Raw genomic sequence first — 23,643 nt, forward strand, 5'->3', positions numbered from 1 at the left:
CCACGACGAGGTGTTGGTAACAGTCCTCACCAATGCTGCTATGACAGAGTCCTTCGGGGTCACGCAGGGATTGCCCCCACCCTTTTCTCCGTCTTGATCACTACTATTCTTCATCTTATCAAGAACAAACTTCCCAGCGATGTGCACAACGCTGCAGGATAAACTGAACATTTTTCAACCTCAACTGGCTGAAACCCAAGGAGGAAACAACACCAACCTCGCCTGTGGACCTTCAGTATGTGGATGACAATGCCATCTCTGTCTCTTGGAAGAGAATTTTCAAGCCTCGCTTACTGCCTCTGCGGTAGCATCCCGAAGGGCTGCTTTCAGTGTTGCCCTCAAGAAGACTCAAATCCTTTTCCAACCCAGCTGAGGTCAAGTTCCGGTCCCTCAGTCCATCAACAGAGGACTCATCCCAAACATGGAACATTCCTTCTACGTGGGAAGCTACCTCTCACCTGTGGAGATTCATCATATCACATCCAATCTGTAAGCACTGCCTAACGATGACAGTATTCAACCATGACATCCATGTTGATCCCAAGAGACATGTAGTTCAGGGAGTCATTCTTCCAACTCTTCATTATGGTCCCGAAAGGTATGTATAGACGCCACCTCAAGACCATTGAGAAGTATCATCAATGTAGCTTCAGATGGATTGTCTGCATCAGCTGGGAGAACAGGGTATTAACGTCAGCGTCCTCGAAGCAGCCAACAGCACCAGCAGTGAGGCCCGTGATCATCTGAAACCAACTCCATTGTGCCAGCCATGTGCTTACGATGCCTGAGTTCTGACTACCAAAGAAATCATCTTTGGGAATTTGAAAGGAATTGATCAGATGGAGAGAAAAAACATTATGCACTAGTGGGACAAGTCGAGGACAAGTGAATGTAACACAAAGAAAAACTTCGAAAAATATTTTTACACAGTGAGTGATTAGTGCTGGAACTGCTGGCAAGTGTGATGGGGCCACATTCAGCTGAGGTATTCACCAAGGCATGAGATCATTATTTAAAAAGGAGGGAGATGCAAGGTGACAAAGAGAGAACGGCAGACAGTGACACACTCACTCGGAGAGCTGGCAGAGACATGACGGGCTGAAAGATCTCCGTCTGCAACACAGCAATTCTGCAACAGCCTTCAAATCAGAATCCGATCACACAGGGGATTAGTTCAGATCATTTCATCTCCTCCACAAAAAAAAAGGCAAATGCTGGCTCAATTAAAAAATTTAAATCGGAGATAGATCAAAGTTTCTTAGGTCAGGGGATTTATGGAATATGGTCTCAGGGCAAATATGGAATTATAAAGCAGATCAGCCAATGGTCTAACTGAACGGAGGAACAGGGCAATTTTGGTCTCCCTCTTATAGGAAGGATGTCGTGAAACTTGAAAGGGTTCAGAAAAGATTTACAAGGATGTTGCCAGGGTTGGAGGGTTTTGAACTACAGTAGGCTAGGACTGTTTTCCCTGGAGTGTCGGAGGCTGAGGGGTGACCTTATAGAGGTTTATAAAATCATGAGGGGCATGGATAGGATAAATAGACAAGGTCTTTTCCTTGGGGTGGGGAAGTCCAGAACTAGAGGGCTTTGGTTTAGGGTGAGGGGGGAAAGATATAAAAGAGACCTAAGGAGCAACTTTTTCACACAGAGGGTGGTATGTGTATGGAATGAGCTGCCAGAGGAAGTGGTGGAGGCTGGTACAATTACAACATTTAAAAGACATCTGGGTGAGTACATGAATAGGAAGGACTTAGAGGGATATGGGCCAAGTGCTGGCAAATTGGACTAAATTTATTTAGGATATCTGGTCAGCATGGATGAGTTGGACTGAAGGGTCTTTTTGCATGTTGTACATCTATGATTGATGGGTTGAATGGTCGATTACAGTTCTGTTGATATTAAGAACCACAAGGTGTTCAGATTGGTGAAATGGTTGTATTTCGGATTGGCACAGAGATGGGTGGAGAACTGGCAGCAGGAAAGCGTGGCCGCAGTTAGGAACAGAATTAACTGGAACCCCAATCATTTGGAGGAGAGGGAAAAGACAGCAGGAACACAGAACACAAATCATTTCATTATCGCTACAGCAACATCTGATGGCTTGGGAACAAAAGCCTACCAATACAGGGCACCTCCACGGAAACACATCCACTCCCAAGTCAACATGGCCAACATCAAACCACTCAAACACATCCTCAGTGGGAGCAGCCAATCGGCGTGTGCCTAACACGAGATTCCTGAAGCAATTGCACTGCTCTAAACTCGGCTGTGGCAGGAAATTCCCAGGAGGAGCAGTGGAAATGTTTTGGGAATGTCCCCAAAGCTCTCCTGAAGAGTTCACAGATCCCCACTGGCTCACGCAAGATCTGGTGTGTGACCGAGCAAACTCTCAGTCATGAAGACACCGATCACAGGGAAAGGTTTTGTTGAAGACAAAGTCCAGGTTTCGGAGGGAGTGCTCAAACCTCCAAAGAACTCATTTCCCCAACGGGTCAAGCCCCACTTGCCCTATAATGCCACAGTCTGTAGATCCACCAGTGGGCTCATCAATTATCTTTGAAACCGGATGTAGGTTTGCTCGCTGAGCTGGAAGGTTCAGTTTCAGATGTTTCGTCATCATACTAGGTAACATCATCAGTGAGCCTCCGGAGAAGCACTGTTGGCATGGCCTGCCTTTTATTTATAGATTTAGGTTTCCTTGGGTTGGTGATGTCATTTCCTGTGGTGATGTCATGCCCTGTTCTTTCTCTCAGGGGGTGGTAAATGGGATCCAAGTCAATGTGTTTGTTGATAGAGTTTCAGTTGGAATACCATGCATCTAGGAATTCTTGTGTGTGTCTCTGTTTGGCTTGTCCTAGGATGGATGTGTTGTCCCAGTCGAAGTGATGTCCTTCCTCATCACAAAACAAATTAGAAAAAACCTTCAAGACCATCAATAATACCATTACTGGCATAAAATTCACTAAAGAGGAGGAAAACAACAACAAACTGCCATTTCTAGATGAATCCGTAGAGTGAACAGCCAATGGGGAACTTCAAACCAGCGTCTACTGGAAAACAACACACACAGACTACAATGAAGCTGCATTAGAACATTATTTCAACGAGCCACAACATACTGCAACACAGAGGAACTACTGTGCAGAGCAGAGGAAAATCACCTATACAGTGTATTCAAAACGAATGGGTACCCAATGAACACAGTCCGATTTCTGAGGAACAAACCCAAACAAGCAGACAAAACGCGTCCAGAAACCCAAACCACTCTCCCCGACATCAAAGACACATCGGAAATTACTGCCACACTACTCAGACCTCTTGGCATCATGGTAGCCCACAACCCATCAACACACTAACACAGCAGCTAATGAACTTGAAAGACCCTATACAGACAAAAAACAAAACTGATGTCATTTACAAAATACCTTGCAAGAACTGTAACAAACACTACATTGGACAAACAGGCAGAAAACTAGCCAGCAGGATACATGAACATCAACTAGCCACAAAAAGACATGACCCACTCCCACTGGTATCTTTACATACAGATGAGGAAGGACACCACTTTGACTGGAACAACACATCCATCCTAGGACAAGCCAAACAGAGACACGCACGAGAATTCCTAGAGGCATGGCATTCCAACTGGAACTCTATCAACAAACACATTGACTTGGACCCCATTTACCACCCCCAGAGAAAAAGAAAAGGAAATGACATCACCAAACCAAGGAAACCTAAACACATAAATAAAAGGCGGGCCATACCACCTTTGGTGCTTCATTGGAGACTCACTGATGCTGTTACCTTGTATGGTAACAAAATGTCTGAAAACAAACCTTCCAGCTCATCGAGCAAACTTACATCTAGAACCTCAACCTGAGCTACAAATATTCACAAAACTCGCTATCTTAGAAATTATCAAATGAGCCTGGTCTCAATCATTAGTAAGGTGATGGAAGGTGTCATTAACAGTGCTATCCAGCAGCACCTGCTCAGTAGTAACCTGCTCAGTGACACCCAGTTTGGTTTCTGCCAGGGCCATTCAACTCCTGACCTCATTACAGCCTTGGTTCAAAAAACATGGACAGAAGAGATGAATTGCAGAGGGGAGTTGAGAGTGGCAACTCTTGACATCAAGGCTGCATTTGACCAATTGTGACACCAGGGGCTCTAACAAAACTGGAATCAACAGGTACCAGGGGTAAACTCTCCTGTAGTCAGAGTAATACCTGACACATTGGAAGATGGTTGCGGTTGTTGGAGGTCAGTCATCTCAGCTCCAGGACATCTCTGCAGGATATCCGCAGGGTCATATCCATGGCCCATCTATCTTCAGCTGCTTCATCAATGACGTTCCCATCCATCATAAGGTCAGAAGTGGGCATGTGCGCTGATGATTGCACAACGTTCAGCACCATTCCCGACTCCTCCGATACTGAAGTGGTCCATGAACAAATGCAGCACGGGCCAGACAATATCCAGGCTTGGACTGACAAGTGGCAAATAACATTAACACCACACAAGTGCTAGACAATTACAATCTCCATCAAGAGAGAATCTAACCATCACACCTTGACATTCAATGGCATTACCATCACTACTAATTTTCTCGTGTTTATCATTGACCAGAAGCTGAACTAAACGAGATATATAAGAAATGTGTTCACAAGAGCAGGCCAGAGGCTAGGGTTTCTGCAGATAGTAACACCACCCAACTCCTCAAAGCCTGTTCACCATCTATAAGGCACAAGTCAGGCGTGAGATGGAACACTCCCCACCTGCCTGGATGGGGGCAGCTCCAACAACACTCAAGAAGCTTGACATCATTCAGAACAAAGGAGCCCGCATGATTGGCATCACATCCACAAATGTTTCAGTCCCCCCACCACCAACAATCAGTCGCAGAAGTACCATCACTAACATGAACAAACATAGTCGGAGAAACTTAGCAGGTCTGGCAGCATCTGTGGAGAGGAAGCAGTGGCAGTGTTTCAGGTCCAGTGACCCTTCTTCAGAACTGATTTTAGCTCGGAATAGGTTGGTATATATGCTGAAGGGCGGAGGGGGGGGGGAGGAGTAAATGTGGAAATGAAGGTGGACATGGATCCCAGAGAGAGAGAGAGAGGAAAAATCGTTGGGCAAACAAAGGAATGGCTAGCGGTGAGCCAGGAGAAAGGAAAGCTATTAATGGGGACCATTAGTGGGTGAAAATGGTGAAAGCAGCCTTTTTGATGACAAGGCCTAGTGTGTGGGGGTTGTGGTAAGGACACGGGAGAAGGTGCACAGGCGCTAACATTTTTGAACTCAATATCAAGTCCTGAAAGCTGCAGGGTTCCCAATCAGAAAATGAGGTGCTATTCTTCCAGCATGCACTGAGCCTCACCAGACCATTACCCAGCAAGCCCAGACAGAGAGGTTGACCAGGGTTCACAGCGATGTGTTGAAGTGGCAGGCAGCAGGAAGCTTGGGGTCATTTTTGCGGATAAGCGTGAGTGCCCCACAATCTGTATTTCATCTCCCCAGTGTAGAGGAAACCACGTTGTGAGCAGTGAATACAGTTGACCAGATGGAGCAAAGTGCAGGTAAATCGCTGTTCCACCTGAAGGGTGTGCCTAAGGCCTTGGATGGTGAGGGGGAGGAAGTAAACAGGCAAGTGTTTACAGGCAACTGACCAAAGGGTCAGTTTCCATACTGAATGGCTCTATCTAAGGTGCTGTGGGGAGGTGTTGGGTGTGGACCAAGGTGTCCCAGAGGGAATGGTCCCTGTGGAATGTTGACAACAGAACGAAGCAAGTAATGGAAAGGGTACTGAGGGATAGGATTTATGAGTATCTGGAAAGACACTGCTGAATTAGGGACAGCCAGCACGGATTTGTGAAGGGTAGGTCTTGCCTTACAAGTCTTATTGAATTCTTTGAGGAGGTGACCAAGCATGTGGATGAGGGTAGCGCAGTGGATGTAGTATACATGGATTTTAGTAAGGCATTTGATAAGGTTCCCCATGGTAGGCTTATGCGGAAAGTCAGGAGGCATGGGATAGAGGGAAATTTGGCCAATTGGATAGAAAACTGGCTAACCGGTCGAAGTCAGAGAGTGGTGGTAGATGGTAAATATTCAGCCTGGAGCCCAGTTACAAGTGGAGTTCTGCAGGGATCAGTTCTGGATCCTCTGCTGTTTGTAATTTTTATTAATGACTTGGATGAGGGAGTTGAAGGGTGGGTCAGTAAATTTGCAGATGATACGAAGATTGGTGGAGTTGTGGATAGTAAGGAGGGCTGTTGTCGGCTGCAAGGAGACTTAGATATGATGCAGAGCTGGGCTGAGGAGTGGCAGATGGAGTTCAACCCTGCCAAGTGTGAGGTTGTCCATTTTGGAAAGACAAATAAGAATGCGGAATACATTGTTAACTGTAGGGTTCTTAGTGAGGTGGAGGAACAGAGGGATCTTGGGGTCTATGTTCATAGATCTTTGAAAGTTGCCACTCAGGTGGATAGAGCTTGTAAGAAGACTTATGGTGTATTAGCGTTCATTAGCAGAGGGATTGAATTCAAGAGTCGTGAAGTGATGTTGCAACTGTACAGGACTTTGGTTAAGCCACATTTGGAGTACTGTGTGCAGTTCTGGTCGCCTCACTTTAGGAAAGATGTGGAAGCTTTGGAGTGGGTGCAGAGAAGATTTACCAGGATGTTGCCTGGAATGGAGAATAGGTCGTACGAGGATAGGTTGAGAGTGCTAGGCCTTTTCTCGTTGGAACGGCGAAGGATGAGGGGTGACTTGATAGAGGTTTATAAGATGATCAGAGGAATAGATAGAGTAGACAGTCAGAAACTTTTTTCCCCGGGTGCAACAGAGTGTTACAAGGGGACATAAATTTAAGGTGAAGGGTGGAAGGTATAGGGGGGATGTCAGGGGTGGGTTCTTTACCCAGAGAGTGGTGGGGGCATGGAATGCGCTGCCTGTGGGAGTGGCAGAGTCAGAATCTTTGGTGACCTTTAAGCGGCAATTGGATAGGTACATGGATGGGTGCTTAAGCTAGGACAAATGTTCGGCAGAACATCGTGCTGTATTGTTCTATGTTCTATGTCTCTCGTGGTGGCATCTCCGTTGGAGTTGGCAATAAGGTGGCTAATGATCCTTTTGATGTGGATGCTGGTGGGATGTAAATGAGGACCAGGTGTTGCTATCGGTGCTGTGAGAGGGAGGAGATGGGATGAGGGCTGAGGGGAAGGAGATGAGTTGGACACAGCTGAGGGCCCTGTCAACCACAATGGTGGGGAATCCTGGGTTCAGGATAAAGGTAGATATTTCTGAGGACCCACCATGGAAGGTCACATCATCAGAAAGGATGTGTTGGAGACAGAGAAACTGTGAGAATTGAATAGAGTCTTTATAGGAAGCAGGGTGAGAGAGTGTATACTCAAGGGAACTGTGGGAGTCAGTTGGTTTATAGTCCTGACTTTAACAGTATCACTCCAGGTTCAGTGGGTAGTACAGAAGGCAGATGGCATGTTGGTGTTTATCTCAAAGAGAATGCAAGAAAAAAGTAGGAACATCTTACTAAAATTGTAAGGTGCACTGGACAGACTACAGATGGAATATGGTGAACAGCTCTGATCCACTTATCTAAGCAAAGCCACATTGGTGTTGGAGGCTGAAGCCAGGTCAGGAGGGTTTTCTTATGGGGAAGATGTCGAGTAGATTGGGTATGTACTCACTGAACTCAGAAGAATGAGAGGTGACCTTATTGAAACATGAGATTCTTAAGTTGACAGGGTAGATGGGAAAAGTTGTTTTCATCCTGTAGGAGAGTCTATGACCAGAGAGCAGAATCTCAGAATAAGGGAATCGCACATTTAAGACAGAAATGAGGAGGAATTTCTTTCCTCAGAAGTTATGAATCTATGGAATTCTTTACTGCAGAAGGCTGTTGTCTGGGTCATTAAGTATATTCAAGGCTGAGATAGTCAAGATTTTAATCAGCAAGGGAATCAAGGATTATGGGAAATAGGCAGGAAAGTGGAGTTGAGGATTATCAGATCAGACATGATCCCACTGAACAACGGCGCAGACTGGATGGGCTGAATGGCTTTGTTTTGCTCCAACACCTGTGTGATCTGAGGTGACCCTATGTGGTGCTGCACTTATTTTAAAGTTATGCTCCTTTGTTCAGGAGCTTAAGGGAGTTTCTCCCCATCAGTGCAGAAAGAGTTTATCCTCTCTCTCTATGCTGCTAATGCCTTTGCTCAAGACATTAATCGTGATTTACTACATTCAAGGGAATAAAAATCTAGTTTATGAAATTTGATCTCAGAACATCATATTACCCTCCTACCATAATATCATTCTGGAGCCCTGCACTGCACTGTAACCTCTCTGAGATTTACGTAATTGGCTAAAGAGTGTGTGTGTGTGTGTTTGTGAGTGAGAGAGAGAGAAACAGACGTTTTGGCACAACTCATCCATGCTGACCAGACTGCCAACACCCGGCCCATATCCCTCTAAACCCTTCCTATTCATGTATCCACCCAGATACATTTTAAATGCTGTAATTGTACGAGCCTCCACCACTCCCTCTGGCAGCTCATTCCATACATGCACCACCCTGTATAAAAAAATTGGTCCTCAGGTCGCTTTTAAATCCTTCCCCTCTCACCTTAAACCTATGACCTCTAGAATCATCATAGGATCATAGAACCCCTGCAGTGTTGAAACAGGCCATTTGGCCCAACAAATCCACACTGACCTTCCAAAGAGTATCTCACCCAGATCCATTCCCTACCCTATTATTCCACATTTCCCCTGACTAATGCACCTAACCTACACATCCCCGAACACTATGGGCAATTTAGCCCGGCCAATTCACCTAACCTGCACATCTTTGGACTGTGGGAGGAAACCAGAGCACTCGGGAGGAAACCCACACAGTCACGGGGAGAATGTGCAAACTCCACACAGACAGTCGCCCAAGGGTGGAATCGGACCCGGGTCCCTGGCGCTGTGAGGCAGCGGTGCTAACCACTGAGCCACTGTGCTGCCCATGGTAGCCATGATAGTTTCGGACTTCCTTACCTCGGGGAAAAGACCTTGGCTATCCACCCTATCCATGCCCCTGTACAGAAACCTGTATATGGTCACCCCTCAGCCTCCAATGCTTCAGGGAAAACAGCCCCAGCCTATTCAACCTCTCCCTTTCGCTCAAAAATGTGGGACAAATCTGTACTCTGGCGTGTGCCACCTTGGTAATAAGTGCCTAGACCAACACCTGAAAACAACCCACAACGACACCTAATAACCACAGGGCAACAGGGATATATTAGACAAAGTTCCACAAACGGTTACCTTTGCATGTCATAAAAGGAAGCAACATACAATCATGTGATCAGAGTGTCTAAGAAGAGACGGCTCTGGAAAGATCCATGGAGTCAGGGAGTGTTCTCCATGCTGTAAAACAGCTGCAGTAAAGATCAAGTGTCTTACTGCTGCAGTTATTGAAATGACTCCAACCCCAGAATGCACAGTTATAATAACACTGGTGGTAGAACCTGCCTTTATCAGATTGCTCTCTTCACTGCGCCGTGAGACACTTTCACCCCACCCCTCCATTCAATTCGCTGTGTGGTCCGTCATCTTGCTTAGACAGGAGATAGCCACTCACCATCACGTGAGTCGGGGTGCGCTGGGTCATCACCGGGCACACGGCAACAACACGGTCCGCTTTGCCAGGACCATCGCTACCAGCTCCTCCTCTCAGCCAAACACTGGGGATCTGAGACCAGTGATGGCATGGCTCTGGGTGGGAGATCAGTGAGCTCAGCCACACACCAGGCTTTGCTACGACTCAGCATGAAGAAGCATCCAGGGAAGGCAGATTTCAGATTCCGGTTGGACAATCAGAGGGCAGGGCTGAGGAGAAATTATTTCCTGCATTAAGCTGGAGTACAGCACCTGAAAGGGTGAAGGAAACAGATTCGCCCCAAAAGAGAATCGATCTAATACCCGAGTGAGGGGGCAATTGCAGAGGAGTGGGATTAAGTTGATAGCCTATCATAGAACCAGCACAAGTGTGATGGGCCAAATAGTCTCCTTCTACACTACCTCATCTTATGATGCAGATACTTCAAAGGGTCACAGCAAAGAGGTTCAGTGTCCGCTACGCAACTTACAGCCACTGGATGTGATTCTTGGATTTCTTGGCAATGAGTTTGATGCCCTCCAGGACGTTGGTGATGTCATAGATTCTGCGCTTCTGAACTTCGAGGGCCTGTGCTGCCCAGTTCAGGTCCAGTACGCCATCTGGAGACTGTGCCAACAGATGGATAAACCGCTTGGTGATCAGGCTCAGGGACGTGTCATATCGAGTCTTCTCCACTGGGGATTTCAGACCTAAGACCAAAAGAACTTGCATGGAATAACAGAGAACATACAGCACAAAACTGGCCCAAGGCTGATGTTCACGCCTCACACTTTGCCCCAACCATCTTCGTCTCATTATCAGCCACAGCTCAGTGCACACCTCTGAGTCCCAGTGCAGGGTTTGAGCACAAATACAAGGCAGACACTCCAGTGCAGCACTGAGGGAGTGTTGTGCAGCCGAAGGTACCTTCTTTTAGATAAGACACTAAACCAAGACCCCACCAACCCACTGGGGTCATGTTAAATACTCTACGACACTATGTCCTGGTCAATAGTCAACCCTCAATCAACATCCCAAACACAGAATACCTGGCCTTTAACAGACTGCTGTTTGTGGGAGCTTGCTGTACACCACTTGGTTGCGACATTTCCTGTATTACCACAGTGACCACACGTCAAAATGTATTTAATCAGCTATGGAGCACCAGAAATCTAATTCTAGAAGCACAATCTTCCATTTCTTTCACTCACTCAATGGTTATTTAGTTTCCCATTAAGCGCATCCACCTGTGAATTAGGATCAGGAATAGAAAGGAGACAATGGCCTAGTTGTATTAATCCAGAAACTCAAATAACCTTCTGGCAACCCAGGTGCGTGTCCTGCCATGGCAGATGAACCAGGAAGAAAACAAAATCTGGAATTAAGGTTCTAATGATTATCTCGTCTGGTCTATATGTGACTCGTAGCAATATGGTTGACTCTTACCTACTCTCTAGAACATAAATGCCAGCCCAGCCTCACTCTGAGAACAAACTTTTTAAAAAGATAGCCATCCTTCCTCTTGAGCTTGCTTCACCATTCAGAAGGTCAGGGCTGTGCTGATTGTAAGTTCAAATCCACATTCCCATCTATCCTGGTAATCTTTCACCTACTTACCAAACAGGGAATCCACCTCTACCTTCTAAGTATTCCAGCACTCGGTTTTCAAAAACTTTACAGAAGGGGTTTCCAACAACTTGAGGGCAAAAACAATTTGTCTCCTCTGTTTTACATGGGTTTTTAACAGTGACCCCCTAGTTGCAGATTCTCCCACAAAAGGAAAGATCCTTTCCACATCTACCCTGTCATTTTACACTAATTGTAAACAGTTGAGGTCCTATTACCAATCCCTGCGGTACACTCCTTTTCATAGCTTTCTAAGCTGAAAGAAAGACTCTTTTATGCCCATAAAAACCGAAAGAACTGTGGATGCTGTAAATCAGAAACAAAAACAGAAGTTGCTGGAAAAGCGCAGCAGGTCTGGCAGCATCTGTGAAGAGAAATCAGAGTTAACATTTCGGGTCCACTGATTCTTCCTCAGAAGCTGAAACGTTAACACTGGTTTCTCTTCACAGATGTGGCCAGACCTGCTGAGCTTTTCCAGCAACCTCTCATTTATGACAGCTCTGCTTCCTGTTCTATCCATGTTAATATGCTACCTCCAAAACCACAACCTTTTCAGTAAAAATCTTTGACATCAAAATTTCCAGAAATCCCTTTCTTCACAGCACATTACTTCCTCAAAGGACTTCCACAGTTTGATTGGATGCGATATTCCTTTCACAGAATCATACTGACTGCCCAATTCCCTTGAACTTATCCAAGTTCCCTGTTAATAACCTCTTTAAGAATACCTTCGAACATTTTCCCCAAGACAGATAAGAAGTTAACCAGCCTGTAGCTTCCTACTTTCTGTCTCCCTTTGTTTCTGAATGAAGGGGTTACATGTGTTGTCTTCCAATCTAATAGGACAGCTCCTGAATCAAGGAAGATTTGTAAAATGAACACCAATGCATCAACTATCTCATTATTTTTAAGATCTTAGGACTAAGTCCAACAGGAATCTATGCAGTTTGATGCATAACTTGAGAACATTCCAAAGCACTTGGTGAAGAACACAAGTTCCTACAAATAACAGGATGATAATATCCAGATAATTTGCTTGGTTTTGAAGTGATATGGATTGGTAAATATTGGCCAGGACATCAGGGGAAACTCCCCTACCACTTTTCTTCATATTAGCGCTGGGGACCATCTGCATCCACCTGGGAGGCCAGATTGGTTTAACATCTCATCTGCAAGTGCAGATCGCCCTATGCACTGTATAGAGTCCAGCACAACATCGGGGTTGGGGGTCCCACATGCAGCATTGATCATTCAACAAGAACTTGCACTGGAACTGAATACAAGCGTAGGAAGGTGATGCTTCAGTTGACCACATCTGTACAGTATTGGTCACCTTAGTAAGGAATGACAGAAATGCATTGGAAACAGTTCAGAGATGGTTTACTAGACTACTGCCTGGAATCCAACCTGGTTAGCTCGTGTGGAAGGATTGCACAGGCTAGCCTTGCTCTGCTGCTGTTTGAAAGCGGAAGACGCCAAGTATACTGTTTTGGAAAATGTAGAGAGTGATGGACTGTCAAGGGAATGTAGCACGAACAGCCAAGTTTCTGGAATGAGCTGCCAGAGGAAGTGGGGCGGTTGGTACAATTACAGCATTTAAAAGGTACCTGGATGGGTATATGAATAGGAAGGGTTTAGAGGGATATGGGCCAAGTGCTGGCAAATGGGATTAGATTAATTTAGGATATCTGGTCAGCATGGACGAGTTGGACCGAAGGGTCTGTTTCCATGCTGTACATCTCTATGACCCTATGAAACACACCAGATCCAGAGAGGTCTTCACTGGGTGGATATGAACAGGGTTCTCCTGTTATGGGAGAGTCTGGAACGTATTTTTCAATTAGAGATCACCTATTTAAGACTCAGATAGGGTGAAAGTTTGCCTCTCTAAACAGTCATATGAGCCTTTGGAGTTCTCTTCCACATTGACAGTGGAAGTAGAGACTGAAGACAGATTAGATTAGATAGCTCACAGTATGGAAACAGGCCCTTCTGCCCAACAAGTCTGCGCCGACCACCCCCCAAAAAGCAACCCACCCAGACCCATTCCCCTACCGTATATTTACCCCTGACTAATGCACCTAACACTGTGGGCAATTTAGCGTGGCCAATTCACCTAACCTGCACATCTTTGGACTGTGGGAGGAAACCGGAGCACCCGGAGGAAACCCACGCAGACACGGGGAGAACGTGCAAACTCTATACAGACAGTCGCCCGAGGCTGGAATCGAACCCAGATCCCTGGTGCTGTGAGGCAGCAGTGCTAACCACTGAGCCACCGTGCCATCCATGTCGAAAGATTCATATTAAGGAACGGAGTAAGAGATTATCGGGTGTAGGCGGGAATGGGGAGTTGGGGTCACAATCAAATCCTGATCATATTAAATGGTAGAGCAGATCCGAGGGGCCAAATGGCCTACTCCTAAACAGAATGCTGATATGTAGCAGCTTCACTGCAGTAAAAGACGTTCAGCCTCACAAGGGGAAATCAGGAGAGCTGACCAAAAGCTTGGTGGGATTTAAGGAACACCCTAAATCATAGAATCCTTACACTGTGGAGGCAGGCTATTTGGCCCTTTGAAGAGCATTCCACCCAGACACACCACCCTACCCATGCATTTCCCATGGTTAATTCACCTGGCCTACACATTCCTGGGCACCATGGAGGAAACGTTCACAGACACGGGGAGAATGTGCAAACTGCACAAGCAGTCACCTGAGGGGGGAATCGAACCTGGAGCTGTGAGGCAGCAGTACTAACCACTGAGCCAACGTGCCGCCCCAGGATAGGGAGAAAGATTCAGGGGAACTCCGGAGTTTGGGACACGGGCAGCTGAAGGCTGTAATGTTGAAATGAAAGCAAGGTTTGGAGATGCTGGTGTTGGACTGGGGTGGACAAAGTTAAAAATCACACAACACCAGGTTATAGTCCAACAGGTTTAATTGAAAGCACTAGCTTTCGGAGCGCTGCTTCTTCATCAGGTGGTTGTGTGACTATAACCTGTTGGACTATAACCTGGTGTTGTGTAATTTTTAACTTTAGAAATGAAAGCAATCAGGCCTGTGTCAGAGGTAAGAACGCGAGATACACAGAGAGGACTATGAGGGCTGTTGAGCTGCAGGTGGTGGCAAGGGGTCAGGAGGAGCGAGCTCAGAGACAAGGGTGAGAACTTTGAAATCAGTGTGTTGCTGGACAGGAGATGATGTAGGTCTGGGACATGTGGGTATACAGGAACCGATCCAAGCTCAAACATGAGCAGTTTATGTTGAGCTGCTGTTACAGAGGAGGTCGAGCCCTGAGAGTTTTGGAATATCGAGGTGGGAGGTTAACAAGAGGTGTGAATGAAGCTGAGCTGAGGCAGGGACAGTGATGGAGAAGGGGCCCAGGCACAGCTTGAGTGGAAACATCAGCCTTCAAACCTGGCAAACTAGCACAGCTACAACAGGCAGAGTGGCCATCAGGCACGGATCTGCTCCAGTTAATAGATATGAAGCTGGAAGAAAACAGCAGGCCCCAGACAGCATCTGAAGAGCAGGAAAGGCAATATTTCGGGTCAAAACCCTTTGTCAGTCCCAATGAAAGGTTTCGGGCCAAAACGTTGACTCTCCTGCTTCTTGGAGGTTGTCTGACCTGCTGTGCTCTTCCAGCTTCACATCTATTGACTCTGACCTCCAGCATTTGCTGTCCTTACTGTCTCTAGTACTGGTCCGCTGCCCAGCCAATAATGAGGGAGACCAACTACAACCACATCTCATCTTCTAATCAGAAGAGACGAACAATCACCCAATCTCAGGCCGTTGCCAATGAGGGCCTGGCACCAAGTGCAAAGACCCAGGTGCACTCTAAAGCTTGTTGAGGTAGGGGAGATGATACTAGAGGGCTGGAGTCTTTGACAGCTGGGGCATTGCACATGTTACAAAGCAAGGCACAGTCACAGGTTTCATTAAAATGCATCATACCTCTCCCTGAAGACTTGCCTTTCCCTCTGGGGCTCACCATCTCCATGGCCAGATACTGATGATCACTCTCCAGCTCCAACTTCCTCTTCACCTGCAAAGAGCACCGGAAGGAGCCGGGTGAGAAACCAACTCGCTCACAAACTACCGCCTCAGTCCCCGCCTCCTCTTGGCCGATCACCTTCCATACAATCCCATCATTAGAGCAGGAAAAAACAGCAAGAATGTCCACTTTGGCAGGAGAAACGGTAAAGCAGAGTGTGCGTGTCAATGTAGAAAGAATGCAGGAAGCCGCTGTACAGAAGGATCTTGGGTGACCCTCGACATGAATTACAAAAAGCTAGCACACAGAAGGAGCAGGTCATTGGGAAGGCATGCACAATGTTGTCTTTTATTGCGAGGGGTTTGGAGAGTAAAAGTGGGCAAGTCCTACTACAATTGTATATGGCATTTGTGAGACAGCACTTTGTATAACATGAACACTTTTAGTTTCCTTTCTTAAGGAGGGATGTCCTTCCATTGGAACTGGTTGAGGTTGTGATTCTCAAACATCGCTTCTATTGGAACTGTTCAGAGAAGGCTCAGTTAGCTGATTCCTGAGATGAAGGGTTTTTTTTAAAAATTCACTCATGGAATGCGGGTGTGGCTGGGGAGCCAGCATTTAATGCCTGTCCCTAGTTGCCCCTGAACTGAATGGCCTGCTCAAGCCATTTCACAGAGAGTCAATCACACCGCTGTGGCTCTGGAATCACATGTAGGCCAGACCAGGTGAGGATGGCAGATTTCCTTCCTGGAAGGACATTAATGAGCCAGATGGGTTTTTCTGACAATTGACAATGGTTTCATGCTCATCAATAGATTCTTAATTCCAGGTTTTTTTCCCTCTGTTGAATTCAAATTCTACCACCTGCCGCAGTGGGATTCGAACCCAGGTCTCCAGAACATGGGCTGAGTTTCTGGATTAATAGTCTAACAATAATACCTCTTGACCATCACCTCCCCTTCTCAGGAGGAAAGGGTGACTAAGTTAGATCTATACTCTTTGGAATTTGTTAGAATGTGAGGTGATCATATTGAAAGTTTGGACAGTATGGACACTGAGAGGATGTTTCTTCTCATGGAGGAATCTACAACATGGGGCGAGAGTTTAAAAATAAGGGTTCTCCCATTTAACATTGAGACAAGATCTTCCTCAGCCAAGAATCAGCCTTGTTTAAAATTCCCTTCCATTAAGAGTGAAGGCTGGGTCACTGAATAGATCGAGGGCAACAATTTTCATCCAGAGTTGAGAGTTATTGGGGGAGCACATAGAATTGGGTTTGGCATCATCATCATTAGGTCAGCCACAATCTTATTGACTGGCAGCAGAGTGAGGCTCATGCAGCACACCGCTCCCTCAGCAAGCTAGCTAATTATGGCTTCTATGGCTCTGACCCATTGGTCCGGCAAGGATTTCCTTTTCAAGTTTTTATCCAAATTTCTTTGAAAATTACTTTTGAACTTGCTTCCAACATCCTTTCAGAAGAATGTTTCTGATCACAACTCGCTGTGTAACAATTTCACAGCTAGCAGTTCATGGGAAGACAAGAGGTTACAAACAATTTTCCCTCTCATCGTCAAAACGTGTGGAGCTGGAAAAGCACAGCAGCTCAGGCAGCATCTGAGGAGCAGGAGAGTCGACCTTTTTGGGCATAAGATCTTCATCAAGAAGAAATGACACCAGTAATATGGGATCAACATTCAGAGAGGCGACCAAAGGCTTGGTTAACGTGCATCTTAAGGGAAGGGAAGACAGGTTCAGAGAGGGAATTCCAGCATTTAGGACCTAAGCTGTGTCTCCAATACACCAGTAACCCAACATACTCAGTTTTCTATTATGTGGTTCAAACATTGGTTCCCCTGCAACCTGTCTCCGAAGACCTATCACTTTACTGAAAGGCCCCAGATGGGAATGGGGTAAAGAGTTGAAGATTGACAGGAAATTATGCTTTGTTAAATAACTTCAGAAGGCAGCGAGAGTGTGTCCCCACTGATGTGGGCCTGGTGTTACAAACAAGGTAACTACAAGTCACCAAATTTCCTGCCCCAAATGGCATGAGTGAACCAGACAGATTTTGACAACATTCAGCATAAGGAGATTTTACAGACATATGGCAAAGGCAGTTAAGCATCTTTGATTAAAATTTCAGGGCTGCTTGAATTATTTGCACAGACTATCTTCCCAACTCGAAAAAGGTTTGCTGCATGTCTTGCGGTTCATACTCACACATACAATGTGGGTCATAGACATGATATGGTAGTCAGAGATAACTTAGCAACACACTCACAGACAAACGGTCAGCTTAGGAAAGCTCATACAATCCGCACAATGACCAAATATGAAGTCAAGAGCTCCCGGAACACCCCATGCCCAAGATGAAAGTATCTCATCTGGCACAACACCCCAAAAACCTTTGGATGGAAATTTAACCCTATTATACGCTGCTTTCTACATTGTCTACGTTGAATGGGCAAATGTTTATAGTGTTTACATCAAGAGGAGAGGACAGTCAGCATTATAGGAAAATGTTTATAGTGTTTACATCAAGAGGAGAGGACAGTCAGCATTATAGGAAAATGTTTATCGTGTTTACATCAGGAGGAGAGGACAGTCAGCATTATAGGAAAATGTTTATAGTGTTTACATCAAGAGGAGAGGACAGTCAGCATTATAGGAAAATGTTTATCGTGTTTACATCAGGAGGAGAGGACAGTCAGCATTATAGGAAAATGTTTATAGTGTTTACATCAAGAGGAGAGGACAGTCAGCATTATAGGAAAATGTTTATCGTGTTTACATCAGGAGGAGAGGACAGTCAGCATTATAGGAAAATGTTTATAGTGTTTACATCAGGAGGAGAGGACAGTCAGCATTATAGGAAAATGTTTATAATGCTTACATCAGGAGGAAAGGACCGTCAGCATTATAGGAAAATGCTAATAGTGTTTACATCAGGAGAGGACAGTCAGCATTATAGGGAAATGTTTATAGTGTTTACATCAGGAGGAGAGCATCGTCAGCATTATAGGAAAATGCTAATAGTGTTTACATCAGGAGAGGACAGTCAGCATTATAGAGAAATGTTTATAGTGTTTACATCAGGAGGAGAGCATCGTCAGCATTATAGGAAAATGTTTATAGTGTTCACATCAGCAGGAGAGGACAGTCAGCATTATAGGAAAATGTTTATAGTGTTTACATCAGGAGGAGAGGACAGTCAGCATTAGAGGGAAATGTTTATAGTGTTTACATCAGGAGGAGAGCATCGTCAGCATTATAGGAAAATGCTAATAGTGTTTACATCAGGAGAGGACAGTCAGCATTATAGGGAAATGTTTATAGTGTTTACATCAGGAGGAGAGCATCGTCAGCATTATAGGAAAATGTTTATAGTGTTTACATCAGGAGGAGAGGACAGTCAGCATTATAGGAAAATGTTTATAGTGTTTACATCAGGAGGAGAGGGCAGTCAGCATTATAGGAAAATGTTTATAGTGTTTACATCAGGAGGAGAGGACAGTCAGCATTATAGGAAAATGTTTATAATGTTTACATAGGGAGGAAAGGACCGTCAGCATTATAGGAAAATGCTAGTAGTGTTTACATCAGGAGAGGACAGTCAGCATTATAGGGAAATGTTTATAGTGTTTGCATCAGGAGGAGAGCATCGTCAGCATTATAGGAAAATGCTTATAGTGTTTACATCAGGAGAGGACAGTCAGCATTATAGGGAAATGTTTATAGTGTTTACATCAGGAGGAGAGCATCGTCAGCATTATAGGAAAATGTTTATAGTGTTTACATCAGGAGGAGAGGACAGTCAGCATTATAGGAAAATGTTTATAGTGTTTACATCAGGAGGAGAGGACAGTCAGCATTATAGGAAAATGTTTATAGTGTTTACATCAGGAGGAGAGGACAGTCAGTATTATAGGAAAATGTTTTACTGTTTACATCAGGAGGAGAGGACAGTCAGCATTATAGGAAAATGTTTATAGTGTTTACATCAGGAGGAGAGGACAGTCAGCATTATAGGAAAATGTTTATAGTGTTTACATCAGGAGACGACAGTCAGCATTATAGGAAAATGTTTATAGTGTTTACATCAGGAGGAGAGGACAGTCAGCATTAAAGGAAAATGTTTATAGTGTTTACATCAGGAGGAGAGGACAGTCAGCATTATAGGAAAATGTTTATAATGCTTACATCAGGAGGAAAGGACCGTCAGCATTATAGGAAAATGCTAATAGTGTTTACATCAGGAGGAGAGCATCGTCAGCATTATAGGAAAATGCTTATAGTGTTTACATCAGGAGGAGAGGACCATCAGCATTATAGGAAAATGTTTATAGTGTTTACATCAGGAGGAAAGGACAGTCAGCATTATAGGAAAATGTTTATAGTGTTTACATCAGGAGGAGAGGACCATCAGCATTATAGGAAAATGCTTATAGTGTTCACATCAGCTGGAGAGGACAGTTAGCATTATAGGAAAATGTTTACAGGGTTTACATAAGCAGGATAGGACAGTTAGCACTATACAAAAATGTTTATAGTGTTTACATCAGGAGAGGACAGTCAGCATTATAGGAAAATGTTTAAGAGTATTTACATCAGCAGGATAAGACAGTCAGAACAATACGAAGATGGATATACTGATCACGTCAGCAGGAGAAATCAGTCAGCATTATAGGAAAATGCTTATAGTGTTTACATTAGGAGAGGACAATCAGCATTATAGGAAAATGCTTATAGTGTTTACATCAGGAGGACAGGACAATCAGCATTATAGGAAAATGTTTATAGTGTTCACATCAGCAGGAGAGGACAGTCAGCATTATAGGAAAATGTTTACAGGGTTTACATAAGCAGGATAGGACAGTTAGCACTATACAAAAATGTTTTTAGTGTTTACATCAGGAGTGGACAGTCAGCATTATAGGAAAATGTTCATAGTGGTCACATCAGCAGGAGAGGACAATCAGCATTATAGGAAAATGTATATATTAATCACATTAGCAGGATAGGACAGTCAGCATTATGGGAAAATGCTCATAGTGGTCACACCAGCAGGAGAGGATAATCAGCATTATAGGAAAATGTTTATAGTGTTTACATCAGGAGAGGACAATCAGCATTATAGGAAAATGCTTATAGCATTTACATCAGCAAGAGAGGTCTGTCAGCATCATACAAAAATGTTTATAGTGTTTACATCAGGAGGGGAGGCCAGTCATCATTATAGGAAAATGTGTATAGTGTTTACATCAGCAAGAGAGGTCAGTCAGCATTATAAGAAAATATTTATAGTGTTCACATCAGGAGGAGAGGACAATCAGCATTATAGGAAAATGTTTATAGTGTTTACATCAGCATCGAGTGAATCCTTAGAAGAGTATAAAGGAAGTAGGAGTATACTTAAGAGGGAAATCAGGAGGGCAAAACGGGGACATGAGATAGATTTAGCAAATAGAATTAAGGAGAATCCAAAGGGTGTTTACAAATATATTAAGGAAAAAAGGGTAACTCGGGAGAGAATAGGGCCCCTCAAAGATCAGCAATGCAGCCTTTGTGTGGAGCCACAGAAAATGGGGGAGATACTAAATGAATATTTTGCATCAGTATTTACAGTGGAAAAGGATATGGAAGATATAGACTGTAGGGAAATAGATGGTGACATCTTGAAAAATGTCCACTTTCAGTGGAGGATGTGCTGGATGTCTTTAAATGGTTAAAGGTGGATAAATACCACGACCTGATCAGGTGTACCCAAGAACTCTGATTAGGGATAGTCGACATGGCTTTGTGCGTGGGAAATCATGTCTCACAAACTTGATTGAGTTTTTTGAAGAAGTAATAAAGAGGATTGATGAGGCAGAGCAGGAGATGTGATCTATATGGACTTCAGTAAGGCATTCGATAAGGTTCTCCATGGAAGACTGATGAGCAAGGTTAGATCTCATGGAATACAGGGAGAGCTAGCCATTTGGATACAGAACTGCCTCAAAGGTAGAAGACAGGGTGGTGGTGGAGGGTTGTTTTTCAGACTGGAGGCCTGTGACCAGTGGAGTGCCACAAGGATCGGTGCTGGGTCCTCTACTTTTTGTCATTTACATAAATGATTTGGATGCGAGCATAAAAAGTATAGTTAGTAAGTTTGCAGATGACACCAAAATTGGAGGTGTAGTGGACAGCGAAGAAGCTTACCTCAGATTACAACAGGATCTGGACCAGATGGGCCAATGGGCTGAGAAGTGGCAGATGGAGTTTAATTCTAATAAATGTGAGGTGCTGCATTTTGGGAAAGCAAATCTTAGCAGGACTTATACACTTAATGGTGAGGTCCTAGGGAGTGTTGCTGAACAAAGAGACCTTGGAGTGTAGGTTCATAGCTCCTTGAAAGTGAAGTCGCAGGTAGATAAGATAGTGAAGAAGGCATTTGGTATGCTTTCCTTTATTGGTCAGAGTATTGAGTACACGAGTTGGGAGGTCATGCTGCGGCTGTACAGGACATTGGTTAGGCCAACGTTGGAATATTGCATGCAATTCTGGTCTCCTTCCTATCGGAAAGAATGTTGTGAAACTTGAAAGGGTTCAGAAAAGGTTTACAAGGATGTTGCCAGCGTTGGAGGATTTGAGCCACAGGGAGAGGCTGAACAGGCTGGGGCTGTTTTCCCTGGAGCATCGGAGGCTGAGGGATGACCTTATAGAGGTTTACAAAATTATGAGGGGCATGGATAGGATAAATAGACAAAGCCTTTTCCCTGGGGTCGGGGAGTCCAAAACTAGAAGGCATAGGTTTAGGGTGAGAGGAGAAAGATATAAAAGAGACCTAAGGGGCAACTTTTGCACACAGAGGGTGGTACGTGTATGGAATGAGCTGCCAGAGGAAGTGCTGGAGGCTGGTACAATTGCAACATTTAAGAGGCATTTGGATGGGTATATGAATAGGAAGGGTTTGGAGGGATATGGGCCGGGTGCTGGCAGATGGGGCTAGATTGGGTTGGAATATCTGGTCGGCATGGACAGGTTGGACTGAAGGGTCTGTTTCCATGCTGTATATCTCTATGACTCAATGAGGAGAGGACAGTCAGCATTAGAGGAAAATGTTTATAGTGTTCACATCAGCAGGAGGGGACAGTCAGCATTATAGGAAAATGTTTATAGTGTTCACATCAGCAGGATAGGACAGTCAGCATTATAGGAAAATGTTTATAGTGTTCACATCAGCAGGATAGGACAGTCAGCATTATAGGAAAATGTTTATAGTGTATAATAAGAAAGCCCTTTTGGTGATGTGGGCAGCTTTCAGGTAGTAGCGATAGAATACACACAGATGTGACAAAAAACAAGGAGAGATGTCTTCAATCACAGTAGCAATGCTTTCCAGGGTTACTGATGTTGCTTTAAACGCTAGATAAGTATATCATAAAACACACACAGTATATAACCAGGTGCTGCAAGGATAGCTGTAATGGCACACTCAGTAAAAAGCCCCTCTGGCTGCTGTCTCTCACACACATACACAGACAGACAGACACTCCAATTACCGGCGGGCGCCCTAGGGGGGGCCGCTGTCCCCACTCGGCTGAGCCGGGACCCAGGGGGGTAGCAGCGAACACCAGGACGCCCTGAGCCGCCTCCGGACCGGGCCCGGTCCCCGACCTCTCCGCCTCAACCGGGCCACTCCTTGCCGGGGAAGGAGGAGGAGGAGGAGGTGGAGAGAGGGTGGAGGAGAAGATCAGCAGCGGCCGGCCGGGCCCGGTGCCGGTCCGGAGGGAATCAGCGGAGGTTCCGGGCTTTCCCGGAGCCCCTGACACTTCCCTGGACATGGTCAATGTTGCAATTGTTGTTGCTGTTTCTGATTGTTACTTTGCTTTGTTTCTTTTTTTTTTGGAGGGAAAAGGTGGGGGTTAGTGTTTGAGAATGTCTGAGCCGGTGACTGTAAACTGCAGCGGGTAGTGTCCCAGCCTTTAAAAAGGATACTTGGAGTTGGACTCCAGTCCGGGTTTGCTGCCATCAGCAGCAGCAGCCGCTGACCCTCTCCCTCTCCCTCTCTCTCTCCTTCCTTCCTTCTCTCTCGCTGCTTTTTACGCGCCAAATATTTGCCGCGAAACGGCCGGTGCTTGCGTCACAATGCCCGGCCCCGCCCCCCTCGCCCTCCCGATTGGCCCCCCTTCCAGACTGGCGGCCGCCTCCAGCCAATCGGCGACCCGGGAGGCCGGGGTAAGGGGCGGGCTTTCCGCTGATGCGGAAGGCGGGTGTTTTTAAAGGGAATGTGGGGGGTAGAACCAGGAAGTGTATCTCTGTACTCCTGTCTCAAAGGATAGAGGGAGACTCA

At 45.3% G+C, this 23,643-nt stretch overlaps 1 protein-coding gene across 1 annotated transcript in view; it reads right to left on the minus strand.

Moving 5' to 3' along the window:
* The window catches only part of LOC122560268 (transcription factor E2F1-like), a 42,054-nt gene extending 18,735 nt beyond the window's left edge, over positions 1–23,319 (minus strand). Inside the window, exons 1-3 of the mRNA XM_043710794.2 lie at positions 22,853–23,319; positions 15,266–15,356; positions 10,170–10,389 (exon numbers count right to left, since the gene is read on the minus strand). Coding sequence (XP_043566729.2) covers positions 10,170–10,389; positions 15,266–15,356; positions 22,853–23,134 — 593 coding nt within the window. The 5' untranslated portion in view covers positions 23,135–23,319. The remainder of the gene's footprint in view (positions 1–10,169; positions 10,390–15,265; positions 15,357–22,852) is intronic.
* Positions 23,320–23,643: the final 324 nt, after the last annotated feature.

Source organism: Chiloscyllium plagiosum, unplaced genomic scaffold, assembly GCF_037043375.1.
Source record: "Chiloscyllium plagiosum isolate Xiang-an unplaced genomic scaffold, Cpla_swu_hap1 HiC_scaffold_15, whole genome shotgun sequence".
Classification (NCBI taxonomy): Eukaryota; Metazoa; Chordata; class Chondrichthyes; order Orectolobiformes; family Hemiscylliidae; genus Chiloscyllium; species Chiloscyllium plagiosum.